Genomic DNA, 14,490 nt, shown 5'->3' with positions numbered 1-14,490 from the left:
TTTGATTTTAAAACTATTTTTATGGGATTCAAATAGGGGATATTTTCTTATTTATGAATAATATCTTAAGTAAATGAAATAACAATATTTGGCATAATTAAGTGTCAAACCAGATCCTTGCTGTAAGGCTTTAGCCAGTGCACTAAAGCCACAGTCGCCCAGGCCCCAGACACACCACCAAGACGCCTAGGCAACGCCTTGACAACTATGGATTCCACTCTAAGTCCAATCCTGTTTTGAGAAGTTCTCTTTATGATTTCAATTTGCCAAGTCAGTTTTTGTTACCTAATTAGTTAAGCATTATGTTAGGCCTTTCCATTTAGTGTAGGAGTCTATTTTTGAGTTTTCTATAAAAGTGTAAAAGAGGCCAGCATTGTACACGAATTTAGCAAAGAAAATGCAGCTTTTGCTTGCCTCTTTATGTTTGAAGATCTCTTGTGTTTGATCAAGGAAACCCTTTTGTGCGATCAAGGTAGGTTGGCGTTTGAAACAGTCGAACCACCTTGAGGTGTGAAGCCCGGATGTTATTTTATGTCATTCTTATTATTCCATCATCTTCTTCATCCATTAAGAAGTAAGTATTCTTCAATTTCCTACAACTAAAGCAACTAGACCTTTGCTTATGAGGGTTCATACGCTACATGTTTTTTGCATGAATTTTGAACCAATCCAGCCATTAGAATTCATTCACATTTTGACCAGTTATTCAGAATCCCTAATGATGAACTCGATATGATTTGGAACTAATTCTGATCTGTTGATCTTGATTTATTTCTAATTTCCTAATCTGCCCGTGTTCATATCAGCTAATGTGCATGTTCTAATAGTCTGAAATGTGAGATTTAGTACCGTAGTTTCTCTATTGATATCGTGCACATATTCCAAATCAATCCTTGATCATTAACCCTTACTCTGATCATTGTGTTCATCATTAAGTTTACAGTTTTACCCTTTTTGTCTTAGTATTGTTTTGAACACCAGTATTGAATCCGTATTTTAGTAATCTGATTTTTCTGTGATTACCAGGTCCTGGTAAGAATCAAATGGCTGGCTAATTTCTCAGATCTAATTCATATTCTGTTGGGTGAAACTACCATTGTACCCCCTATCCTATTGCTACTAGGATTAGTCTGTATCTACTGATCTGACCAGTACATCAATCTCAAATTTCCAACACTTACTCCCCATCCCATTAACTGAACTTAGTCTGATTTGACCACCTGATTGTGTTTAGTTAATCTCCCTAAATCAGTACTACATTATCTAGCCAGGAAAACCATTGAAACAAGGAGATACCTGTTGATTCTGGATCACAAATGCTTCTTCCAAGGATGGCCGAAGTAACTCCATCATCTGAGTGTCAGAAAAGTCATAGCATATGTGCTCTAATATATCTTTATCAGCAACAAACCCTAGCGCCCTAAATACAATAATTATTGGGATTTCTGTTCGGATATACGGAAGGGTAGCACGAATGTACTGTCCAGAGGAACCCTGAATCAAGAAGAAGAAAGGAATATATATCATATAAGTCATAAGAATCTCAAAAGATAAGATATCAGGTAATAAAATTTCTAGAACAATTTAACAGAACTTTTGTTTGAGGAGAATCTTTTCTATGATCAGATCCCAATCCTATCATGCATGAAAAGGCTCTGTAATATCCAGCAGAACATCAGTACAAGTAGAATAAGTGATGTGGAATCACAATCACTTACCCCTTTGGCACTAGCCCGAGAAAGCATCCGTACAAACATACTACTGGGCGGCCTGTTCTGAGATTCCGCCATTGAGCGAACCTCAGCCACATAGGCATACTTGTTGGGCTGTCTCTTCTTAAACACATACACATGATTCGTGCTCATCTTCTCCTGCGCAATCAGAACCTTTTCACTTCCATTAATAATAAAGTATCCACCTTGATCATAGGGGCACTCCCCGAGCTCTGTTAGATCCTTCTCTGAATTCTGATATAATGTACAATAACTTGACCGGAGCATTATAGGAACCTGAAAAGTAGCACATAATAAGCACAGAGAGAGGCCAAATCACTAACTGTTAAAAAGCAACTAAAAAACTTCATTACCTTTCCAATGAAGACTTTAGTGAACTCCTGTGTCTCAGTTACTTCTTCACAATCGTGCCCTTTCTTTATGATTCGCTTTGTGACATCCACATACAAGGGGGCTGAATAGGTGAGGTTCCTCAACCTTGCAGCCTTGGGAAACAAAGTAGCTGTTTCTCCATCCGACTCTGTCATCATTGGCTTACTCAAGTATATTTGTCCAAAGCTGATCTTGTAAATAGTCTGCATCAAATTACATAAATAGTCTAAATAGTCTTTGAGCAGAACTTTACAAAAGTAGAATTTCAGCAAAACATAGTTCCAATTTCAGTATACCCACAACGTCCTTCCTAAAATTCTGGTCTGTACAGCCATCAACCCTAAAAATGAAGGTTTTCAAAGCCCAATTTTAATGTAAATGTGGGGAGGAGAAAAAGAGGAAAACTTTAAAGAAGTAGAGTTTAACCATAACTTTACAGAAGTAGAATTTCAGCAAAACATGCTTCCACTATCAGTATACACACAAAAACTTCCTAACCTGCAGGTTTTCCAGCCACTAATCCTAAAAATAAAGGTTTCGAAAGCTCAGTTTTCATGTAAATGTGGGGAGGAGAAGCAGAAGAAAGAGCATACCTCAAGGAAATCAGACTGGCGGCCAGGGTTATGCTGAGACTCGGGCCTAATCTCAATATCAGCAGACTCATCGACGATTTCCTGCATGGTGTTCTGGATGAACTCATCGAAAGAATCGAGCTGTTGACGCACCAGACCTTTCTCTTCGAAGTAAGCACTGATAACAGCCCACGCATCTTCCTGCGTGATCTCCTCTTCTTCATCGGGAAGAATAAGATCGTCGTCTTCCCCAGACATTGGATTTCCCCTAAGCAAACCCTAGTTTGGGACAGAGAAACAGATTCAAAAACAAATACGAAAGCCCTACCAACTTGATCCTCGATTTGTAGAGAAAAGATTCAAAATTTATTCCATTTTTTCTTGTTCCTTAATTTAGTTCAGCCTTCAAACATTTTCAGAATTTTATCTGTTTTTTGCTTTGCATTTCTGGAGTTTTAGAGAGAGAGAGATAGACAACGAGACGAAAGCTACATAGGGTTCTGTTTCTTAAAAAAGGAAACAGTTATCTGACTCGGCCGAGATTTCCTTAACTGACTAGAACTCTCGTCGGGGTCAATGAACATTTGAGTTGGGCCCGACCGACTGATTTGGGCCGCCGAGATCACCCATAAGACCTACAAGCCAATATTCCCAGGCCATTCCATTCCGGTGAGGGGTGCCACCCTATGGGCTCCTAACTTGGACTGACCGATAAATAGCTTGATTCAGCCCAACATATTTAAAGCCTGTTTATAATCCATCTAGTGCTCATTTAGAGTATGTTTATGAAACTCGATACATGAACATAGGGGTGTCAACCGGTCAGGCCGGTCCGGTTTCGATCGGGCTTAATCGGGTTTGAAGACTTTCAAAGGCTACACCGTGTCCGCCCATTTAACTAATCGGGCTTAGTTATTGAGGGCATGTAACACTTTATATTCGGTCGGTCGGCCTCGGGCTATAATCGGGTTACCTTAATCGGGCTTTAGTCGGGCCTTAACCGGGCTACAGACATGTTCAATGTTAAACGGGCTTTAACCGGTTTTTAAACGGGCCCTCTTTATAATGTGCTCTTATATTACGGTCCACTCATGCAAGCCCAAAAAAATGAAAATAAATCAATAAATGATACCAAATATAACCATTATTTAAAATGTAAACATGTCTTTACTTTTTACTTTTTATTTTTTAATTTGGGGTAAAATAGGTATTCTACAATCATTAAAGGGTCGGGCCAAGTCGGTGCACAATAGGCCGGTCTCGGTTGGGCGTTATTCGGTCGGTCTCGGTCGGGCGCCCGACGGTCCAAGTAGCAAAACCGAGACCGACCATTTATAAACGGTCCGGGCTGGGCCGGTCTATAAACGGTCGGTCCCGATCGGTTTAGTCGGGTCGGGCCACGAATTGACACCCCTACATGAACGTTTAGAGCACGATTATAGTATGTTTAGAGATAAATGTGTCATTAGCTCATTTAGACCAATTTGATAGGTCAAAATAGATTGGTAACTGACCAACCATTTATAAATAGGGCCATGCTTGGAGTAGGAGGACTAATTACTTAACAGATCAATCATGGTGCAAGGTCCTAAAGTGGGGAATAACAAAACCAGCCCAACTTTATCGATTGACACCTCTAGTTTCACATATCGAATTGATCGTGACCGATCCTAATTCTAATCAATTTGATATGGCTGATTCTAGGGTTTTTTGGGACAATAAATAATCAATCAGTCTTGATCTTACTTGATTACACTGATGTGATTGACTGATTAGAACTAGAATGAATTGGTTGGTCTTGATCTTGGACGAATAGGAAAAAGACCAAATATATGCCAAATGAAACGGAACCAATTCGATCCAGGGCTCAAAAAGGCCACCCTAAGATTTGGTTTGAGCAGGATCAAGCAGAGGGAAAAATCTTGCTTATAGATTGATCCACAAATATATAAATCAATGATTGAGAATTTTGTTTCGAGGCCACATTATTTGGATGGAGTCGGGTTTTATGATGTTGAACAAGAATAAGAAGCTACAACTAACGGTTTATTGTATGTGTTAAGGCAAGTGCACAACATGGGTCTAATTATTCAAAAGATATGCTCTTGGTTTATCTTTCAAATTTTTTCCAGAGATTTAGTGCCATTTCTGCTAATTCGGCATACATTTTTATATTAAGGATGATGAAATTGTTCAGATTATCAAAAGTTCGACAAACAAGTCTAGCCATAAGAGAATTCATTTTTTTTTTCAAGGATTTATATAAATAATAACACTAGGTTGTAATTTCTCTTCCATTATTATTATTAAAGAGAGAGAGAGAGAGAGAGAGAGAGAGAGAGAGAGAGAGAGAGAGAGAGAGAGAGAACAAATCATTTACCTTAAATCTCCCACTAGATTGTCTACTGTGGGAGCGACGATTTAATGGAACCATGTGAACTTGTGGTTTAGCCTGTTCATAGATTAAAGTTAATAAAGAAAATTAGTAGAAAAATATCAGAAAGAGTTAAATAGAAAGATACTAAAAATAACTCTAAAAAAAAAAGGAGGGGAGACAAAAGAAAATTGATAAAAACTGATATGCATGTGATTGGACTATCAGGTCCAGAAGCTGTGAGGTTAAGCATTTTTATTAAACATGTCATTTACTACGTGGTGGATGTAGATCTGATGGAACTGTACTGCTGTTCTGGGTGTAAGAGGAAAGGAAGAAGGCATTTTTTACACATAGTGAAGGTAAGATGACTTGATCCTAAGTTTGAGTAATGGAAGGATGCAAACTTACCTGTGGAACTCACTTTGACATTTGTTATATTTTAGTACATCATGATTTATAGGAGATCATAAGATAACCAAAGCATGGCATTCAATAAGTTGTCCACAACTCGGAGAGAGAGAGAGAGAGTTTTATTACATAAAAATACGATAAAATCACTTTTTTTTTTCATCGAGATAGCTAGTATCATATAACACACCAAATGGAAAAAAAAAAAGTTCGACGATATACCATTCTCTTCCTATTTATTTGGCTCTTTCTCTCCCGCAGGGGCGACGAGTGAATGTACCTTTTCGCATATATATTTTTTCTTCACAGTTCTTGGATGGATCTAGGTAAATTCCAGTAGTTTCACCTTCCTTTCTGAGTGTACAAAATCTCTCTCTCTCTCTCTCTCTCTCTCTCTCTCTCACACACACACACACACACACAAAACACGAGTTTATAAACCTCTTAAGTGATGCTAGCTCTGTTGTTCAATTTCTCTCCATAGAATTGCTTTTCTATCCACCTAAAAAGCTTTTGCCGTTTGTAAAAATGGCGGATTCCTATAAGAATCTCTAGTTTTATAATCGAAAGTCATGTCTATTGAGGTAAAAAATCAATGGTGAATTTCTATAAAATCCCTATTTTTCTAAACCAATAGTCGTGTGTCTATTGAAGTAAAAAATCAATGGCGAATTTCTATAAAATCCTTAATTTTATAGCCGATGGTTGTGTCCCTATTGAAGTAAAAAAAACAAAAGAAAAAATCAACAAATAGATACTATCTTGACAAAAGAACCATATATAGCTAGAAATTAAAGTATATAAAGGTAAGAGAAAAAAAAATCTCTTTGAGCAAGCGGCATAGCCTAAACCTACTCTCATGCCCTCCATGCCCGATACTTGATCTCTCCTCTTATTGACTCCCACACTAGTGCATGGCACACACAACCGAGCAACAATATTTTCTTAAAAAATTAGTAGATTTTTTTTTTTTGTGAAGAGTCGTAGGTTACCCCATTTGCTTAGAGAACTCTCTTCCTAAATGCAAACATTCTAAGCAAAACAAACAAATCTTCATTGGATCCATGACATTAGCAATGAGACTTGATAACAATATATTTATCAATTTAAAAATGTAGTGACTTAGTCTTTGATATTCAAAGTGGGTAATTCTATGTTTGATCTAACCAATTGTCTATTTTTCTATATTAATTTTGTTTATCCTCGTGACATAACTAAACTCAACCTATTCTTTATCGGTAGGTCTCATAAGCCAACCAAGTCGTTGTTATAATTTCTTCTATTATTACTAATCAAATTGAGTTATGTATGTGTTGGGCTTTGGTCCCATGTGTTTTCATTATAAAGAGTCATTTTAATGGGCTTATGATAGATAGTGGCTAGGCATAAGAGTTAGTTGAGTTGGAATTTTTATTTCCTTATTTTACCTGCTAGTGCTAGTAAGTGTTTTAATTAGGCTTGATTGGGATTCTATAAGTCTAATATTGTTTTGAGTCGATTTTCTTTATGATTTAAATTTCTTAGTCAGTCTATGTTATTTAATTACTAAAGTACTAGCTTAGGCCTTTCCTTTGTACTCTAATAGTCTATTTTTGAGTTTTCTATATAATTTTGTTAAAGGACTAGCATTTATACACAAATTTAGTGGGAAAAAAAATTATCGCTTTTACTTGCATCTTCATATTTGAAGATCTCTTGTATTTGATCAAGGAACCATTGCTTCTAAAAATTCAACTGCTTACATCCATGGAACTATTGTTCTGTTACTAGAACCATTGCTTCTAAAAATTCCTATGCTACATGTTTTTTGCATAAATTCTAAATAGGTCAATCCAACTATTGGAATCATTCAAATTTTGAGTAGTTATTCAAAACCCTAATGATGAAACTATAGACACTTACGTAGACACATTCAAGCACTGTAGATAAAGAAAAACACACATCAAGATGCATTTAATCGTCACCCTTGTGAAAAAGTGAAGAGAACAAGACACATAGATAGAATGGTATATCATCAAACTTTTTATTTTTATTTTTCATTTGGTGTATTATATAATACTAACCATCACTCATCCTCAAATGAAAAAAATGGCATTTTTTTTGAATTTTTATTTAGGGAAAAAAAATCGTAAAAGGCAACGTGGCCCTTGTGCCTAGACATAGTGGTGGAAAAAAATGATTATCCAATGGTTGAAGGCACCACCGTCCATGGAATATGGATGTGCACAAAACCTTTTGTCAAAATATATAAATATTAATAATTATTTAATATAAATTTATTTCATCAATGTGAGGTGAAGACATGAGAATGTTGAAGATTTGAGAGGATGTTTTTATTATATACATTGTAACCATTCAAGTTGGGACTTGATTGGGTTAGGGGTAAAATACTAGCGTAAGTGTCATCTTGGGTTAAAGTAGGGGTCATATCATCTAGACTATAACTGTAGTCATAAGCTAGTTGAGTACTGAACAAAATATGAAACCCAAGAAGGGTATTGCTCCATGGATGTAAGCAGTTGGCCAAACCACATACATCTAGTGTTATGTGTATGCGAATTTGTTTTGAAGTACTATGAGTTGTGCTTGCTTGCAGGATGTATGTATTTTTCTGGTAAACCTAACCACTGAGTGGTTGCATAGTAGATTAATACACGAGTGACATGACTATATGTGTGGAATTAATTATGGGCATTTTGCAAACAGACAGGATTATTTCCAAAAGAAATTATAGACATTGTTTATCCCTCTCTTAGTTTCAATCTGGGATTCACAATAGGTAGAAGGGCCAGACATGCTCCGACATTTATTTGAACATAGAGCGACTGATGATGGCATGGTCCATGAAGGACCCCAACATAAGATATATTATGTTTGACATTTGATAGCTTGAAACTAGTGTCAAGTAGAACCCAAAAGATGTCGAAAAACATGCCACAAATTTCAAAAAAAATAATATTATATATATTTAATCCTCACTCTACCCCACCATAATGTGTGTGTGTGTGTGTGTGTGAAAAGTATCCTGAACGAACCTTGAATAAGAGGGAGGGAGATACATCTCTTTATGGAACCATATCCTTACATTTTCATTCCCATTTAAGCCTCACAACATTCTCATCCACTTCCAATGTGAGACTAAAATTTTCACAAAAAATGGCATTTCTCAAAAGCAACTCCAAAAGAAATCCAAATCTTGTGGAAAAAGTATATAAAAAGTTCAAAACTGAACAAAGTGAGAAATTTTGTAACTTAAGTAAACAAAAATTGTTCCTATATTAAAGGGTTGTGATTGTAATAAAAAAAAAATTCTGTGACATTACATTTTGTCATTGATACATCATTAGAATTGTTTTATTTTTATAAGAGAATGTAAGTTAAATGTATTTAATGAGAGGACACAAATTAATTCGATTTTGTAAATTAATTCGGTTTGGTTCTTTTGAACCTATGTTTATACAACTAAATGATGTTTTTGTTTCTTTTCAAATTTCTTATGATTCTCTCATTTAAAGAGAGAAAGCATTTAAGAGAACCAATGATGATTTACAATTTACAAGGAAACAAAGTAGGTGAGAATATACATGGAAGAAAGTAGGTGAGATGAGGATATACATAGAAAGAAAGTAGGTGTGAGTGTGTGACACCAAAGATTAACAAAAATTATTATCTCTTGTTTCCTTCTTTATGTAATTTCGTTTCCTTTCTTAAAATGGATTTTGATCCATTCTTTTAGCTATCGCTAACACCTGGTGTTTGTGTGGCAAACTTATCTCTTATAATCCTTTACATTTTCCTTGTATCTAAATATTTTCGAAGCTCCAAAACAATATTATTCTTCTTTACCAGAAAGATCAATAGGAAAGACATGGATGAAACTTGAACCTAAAATTAAAAGACTTGAAAGTTTAAACATTAAATTGTGAAACTGCAAACCTAAACCACTAGAAACCTTTTTTAACCTAGCCAATATGGGGATTAATCTAAGGGTATCAATTGGTTTGGTTTTGTTTTTCGATTGATTTGAGATACAATAAGTGGGAATCGGACTAAAATCTTAAAGGAGTCTGATTTTCAAATCAAAACCGAATTAATTTGGTTTGGTTTCTATTTGGTTCACTATTTAGTTTTAATCCTTGTATTCAATTAGGGCCATATTTTAGGGGTTTGGACCAACTTTTTACATTTTCACTAATCCTATAGAAAGTCCTTTAATTTTTAAGGTCATAATCCATCAAGCTTTTCAAAACATTAAAATAATGATAAAAAAAAAAGGAATTTATCATCCACATTGATTAATAATTTTAAGAAAAATATATGATGTATTTGGTTCCTTATTTAATTTGAAAATGTATAATTTAGTTTGATTTGACATTAAACTTTTAATCATGAAATTAAAAGCAAATCAAACCGAGAAAAGATTCTAGATTTTGAAATAAAAACCGAATTGATTTGTTTTCAACCGTTGAATGGACATGATCATGTACAATGCACGACCCATTATCCCCATCCAATGGTTGAAAGCACGACCATGCATGGTGTATAGACGTGCATAAAACCTTTTGCCAAAATGTATAAATGTAAATAATTATTTTAAAATAGATTATCATCAATGTGGCGTGAAGCTATGAGAATGTTGAAGATTTAAGAAGATGTTAATTATTATATATTTATATACATTGTAACCATTCAAGTTGGGACTTAATTGGATTATGGGAAACCCTAGCTTAAGTGCCATCTCGGGTTAAAGTAGGTGTCATAACACCTAGACTATAATTGTAGTTATAAGCTAATTGAGTATTGAGCAAAATATGAAATCCAAGCAAGGTATTGCTCTATGGATATAGGCATTTAGCCAAACCACATTCATTTTGTGTTATGTGTTTGTAAATTTATTTTGGAGTACTGTGAGTTGTGCTTGCTTGCAGGATGGGTGTTTTTGTCTAATAGACCTAGCCACCGAGTGGTTACATGTGCACAAACACACTTCTATGTATGAAGAATCGATTATAGCATATTGTAAATAGTTAGAATTATTTCTGGAAAGAAATTATAGACATTGTTTATCCCCCCCCCTCTTAGTATCAATCTGAGATTCACAATCGGTAGAGGGCCTGATGAGCTCCGATGTCCAATCCGGATAAAGAGCGAATGATGCTTCATGGTCCATAATGGAGCCCAACATAAGATATATTATGTTTGGCATCTGATAGCTTGAAAATGGTGTCAAGGAAAATCCAAACGACGCCGGATAGTATGCCACCGACGTCAGAAAAAAAAAAAAAAAAAAACCGTTTCATATCTATGTACTCTATAAAAGGATGTATTGGTGTTTTTTAGCAAACTTTACCATATGACCCAAATGCCCCCATTTACTACTTAAATTACGACTAATGCCCCCATTTAATATCTCTCTAGATTTAAATCTCATAATTATCTCACTCTCTCTCTCTCTCACATACACATGCACAGAGAGAAGAATAATATCCCCCAAATTACTTTCTTAATTTCATTTATTTTCCTAATTAATTTATTTATTAATTAATTAGTGACTCCTACTGCCACGCCCCGTTCACATAAAACCGGACTGGTGATCGGGTTCTCTCTGGGTAGCCCAAAAACCACCAGGATCATCTGTTACAGTAACCATAGCATAACAAACACAGCAATCATGGAAATGTAATAATACATTTGAACGGAAGTCTAGTCATATATAAATACTTATAGTTCCCCCATATACTCTTAATACCCAAATTGTTATACATGGTATAATTACATGTGGACCCGTAGGCAGGATATTTATACAAGAAATAACAATTTAACTATCGAGAGCACAAAAGGGGAAGTATACCAAAATAATAAACAAGAATACAGAAAATAGAGTCTGCTACTGTTGCCCTACAACACAACTCTTGCACGGGCAACCGTCACCATGATCTAATCCTTCGGGGACCCACCAATCCCCAATGGGGTTTTATCGATGGGACCCTACATGGGTTCCTCTACCGTATAGCCTGTAAAATCATCTAAAAAGATGTATATACGAGGTAGGGGTGTCAATTCCTAAACCGAACCGGTAAAACCGGTCGGACCGAACCGATAACAACCCGGACCGAACCGAACCGAAGCCTTATTGGTTCGGTTCGGTTTCAAGTATTGTAACCCCAAAACCAAGCCGAACCGCACCGAAAACCGGATGAACCCGAAACCAAACCGAAACCGGCTCAAAACCCGGACCGAAACCGAAACCGAAACCAAACCGGTAAGAAACCGAAACACTCCAAAATTCATTAAAAAAATTAAAATTTGAATAGTTTTGTATACATTTGTATGAAAAATCGAATTCAAACTAGACCAAAAATCAAAACCAACCCGGTTACAAATCGATTTAAGAAATCGAAGTTCAACAATTCATCATTTGGTTGTTTCCTAATGGCTCCATACCGGTTTAAAAAACCGATCCAAATCGAAATGAACCTAATAAATCCAAACCGGTACCAACCCGAACCCAAACCGCACCGAAACCGACACCGGACCGAAACCGATAAATCCTTATTGGGTCGGTTTCGGTCACTTCCAAACTCACACCGAAACCGGTGGAACCGGACCGAAACCGCACCGACCCGGACCGTTGACACCCCTAATACGAGGGGTGAGCTCACTAGCTCAGTAAATGGAAAGAAAGACGCACACAAGCAATCGCAATTCAAATGATACTATATGCATGAGATTCATTTTAAACCGACTTCACTTAAACAATCATTTCTAGGTCATAGGTTACGTGCTACTCACAACCACAGTGCACGTATGCCCCAGGTTCTAGACACGTTATCCATTCCACGATATGCCCATAGAGTTGTCAGAGAAGGCCAGTCGTGAGCATTCGAAAAAGTAAATCGTGGCCGAATCATAACAGAAAAGTAAATTGTGGTCGAACCACAACAGAAAAATAAATCGTGGCCGAATCACAGTAAAAATTAAAAGTAGTACGATTGACCCTCTGAATATATCACTAAGGTTTCCAACTGTCCTAATGATTAGCCAGGCATATTTCTAACCACCATGGCGGTCCGTGACCACCCTAGTGATAACCCAACACATAAACCCTATTGGGAATGGTTATAGCATGAGAGAATGTGAAATCCTAATCATATGCTCCTATATGAGATAGTACAACTGCATAGTACTTTCGTGTCCCATTCCACGATGTACCAATGCATTTATTTCCAAACCGACTATAGTAACTATTCTAAAAATCCCATACATGTCAGATAAATCATCACCATGTTCCAACATATGATAAACCATTCTCATGATTCCAAGCAAGTAACAAGCATTTAGAAATTTAAGATACAACATGTTCAATTCTAATGCATCAATCATAAATCAAGCATATGCATGGGAATCGCAATCGAGATGTCAATATCATATATGAATGCATAAGATGCCAAAAACACTCCCAAAATAAAATCAAAGTCCTCTCCTCATTTACCTATTCTTATAGGAGAACACGCACTCATGGTATGGGGTGAGATCCGGAATGAAGATGAGTGTCTCAAAACCTAACACAGATGGAAATTTAGAATACGTCCAATTCGGAATTATAAATGACATAAGATATAGTCATAAAGCGTATAATAGTGTGAAGGAGGTTATCGGGGAGTTTGAGTTCCGACGGAGCTCATTTGGGCTACATGTGGATCATACAGATGGGTAGGTGAACCCACCTATGCAACTGCCCAGCCTGACAACAAACAGACACAGACTGGTAGGTCATACTGGTGGGTCTGGTACCCATCGGTCCTACCTTCCAGTAGGTTCAGAGGGGACCGATGGGTCATACTGGCGGGTCTGGTACCCATCGGTCCTACCCGCCGATAGAACCAGAAGCGCTGGCGAGACTGGTAGGTCACATCAGTGGGTCAGGCACCTGCCTGTCTTACATGTCGATTGACTTAGAGAAGACCGATAGGTCACACCGGTGGGTGTGGCACCCGCCGTTTGGACCAGAAGCCCATGCAAGACCAAAGGGTTCACACTGGCGAGTTAGACTACCCGCGGGTGTTACCCACTGGTATTCTATGGGTTTTATTATTTTCCTTCCTTTCTTCATTCCACCCCTTGGGAACACAATAGTGGTTCCCACTTCATTTCCCACACATTTTGAGCTCCATTTACTTCATCATTTCATGGATCTAAGCTATCATTAAGGTTTTGGGGAAAGAAATCTTACCTTGGCTCAAGAAACCCCAAACTTGAGATCCTCTCTCCAAAACTCCCAAATCTTTGTTTCTCTTCTTAAATCCTTCAAGGAAATCATACAAGGGCTCCATTATTACCTTGATTTGACTATACGTAAAAGAGTTTCATCACATTTCAACGGTTTAGGGTGTTACTTACCTCAAAATGCAGATCTCAAGACATCGGTCACTATTTCAATGACAAAAAGGGAAGGTGCGGCTTTAGAAATCAAGGGGGAAGCCTTCTTCCTACTCTTCTTCTCCTTCCTCTTTTCTCCCTCCCCTTTACTCCCCTTATGAACCTTTGCTGAAAATCATAAATGGGAGAGAGAAAAAGGCATAAATGCAATTTATACCATGACCAATAAATATCTTCTAAGGCCCGTTTCGTTTTGCCCCCTTTTGGACCAAAACACATTAATTGGCGATACCGGCCAAAATAGCCGACATTGTCATGTACACAAGACCTTATTATGATGAGGATTCCAAAACACACGTGCCTGCCCAAGTTGGGCTTGCTAGGGCCCACGTTATCTATACAGGTGGGTCACACTGGTGGGTCTTGCACCTACCAGTGACACCCACCAATTAGCCAAAACAAAGCTAACCTTGTTGTATTCTTGGGGAAAGTGTAATTCTACACATATCTTGCCCTCGCCTCGTGTTGTGGACTAAGTTCTTATCATTCAAATATGATAGCGTACCTTTATTATTCGTACATGACCTTGTGATATGTGCAAGGGCATGACTTAGGCGTGCAAATCACTTCGGGTATTGGCTCAATCTTA

General features: G+C 37.0%; 1 protein-coding gene and 1 long non-coding RNA gene across 3 annotated transcripts; both read right to left on the bottom strand.

Moving 5' to 3' along the window:
* On the bottom strand, positions 1–3,212 carry LOC122078965 (DNA-directed RNA polymerase II subunit RPB2-like). The gene is made up of 4 exons (XM_042645171.1): positions 2,699–3,212; positions 2,087–2,308; positions 1,719–2,009; positions 1–1,494 (listed from the first exon to the last, which is right to left on the bottom strand). Exons 1-4 carry the CDS (start codon positions 2,933–2,935, stop codon positions 1,264–1,266), a joined length of 981 nt encoding a protein of 326 aa, XP_042501105.1. The 5' UTR covers positions 2,936–3,212; the 3' UTR covers positions 1–1,263.
* A 1,863-nt stretch (positions 3,213–5,075) lies between these two features.
* Positions 5,076–13,998, bottom strand: LOC122078771. Of its 2 annotated transcripts, none has more exons than XR_006140183.1 (4): positions 13,863–13,998; positions 13,696–13,767; positions 12,955–13,024; positions 5,076–5,129 (listed from the first exon to the last, which is right to left on the bottom strand). It is a non-coding gene; the product is annotated as an uncharacterized LOC122078771 (long non-coding RNA). The 2 variants fall into 2 exon arrangements; XR_006140182.1 differs by lacking the exon at positions 5,076–5,129 and adding an exon at positions 11,150–11,488.
* Positions 13,999–14,490: the final 492 nt, after the last annotated feature.

Source organism: Macadamia integrifolia, chromosome 5 (assembly GCF_013358625.1).
Source record: "Macadamia integrifolia cultivar HAES 741 chromosome 5, SCU_Mint_v3, whole genome shotgun sequence".
NCBI classification, from domain to species: domain Eukaryota; kingdom Viridiplantae; phylum Streptophyta; class Magnoliopsida; order Proteales; family Proteaceae; genus Macadamia; species Macadamia integrifolia.
Note: the sequence above shows the minus strand (reverse complement) of the source record. Positions and strands in the feature narration are given on the sequence as shown.

Bases quoted from the DNA above. Each gene is read 5' to 3' on its own strand.
- LOC122078965 (XM_042645171.1), bottom strand. From the start codon at position 2,935: ATGTCTGGGGAAGACGACGATCTTATTCTTCCCGATGAAGAAGAGGAG. The intron at 2,309-2,698 runs GTATGCTCTTTC...AATTTGATGCAG, and splicing joins GCCAGTCTGATTTCCTTGAG to ACTATTTACAAGATCAGCTT. The intron at 2,010-2,086 runs GTAATGAAGTTT...GCTACTTTTCAG, and splicing joins CTAAAGTCTTCATTGGAAAG to GTTCCTATAATGCTCCGGTC.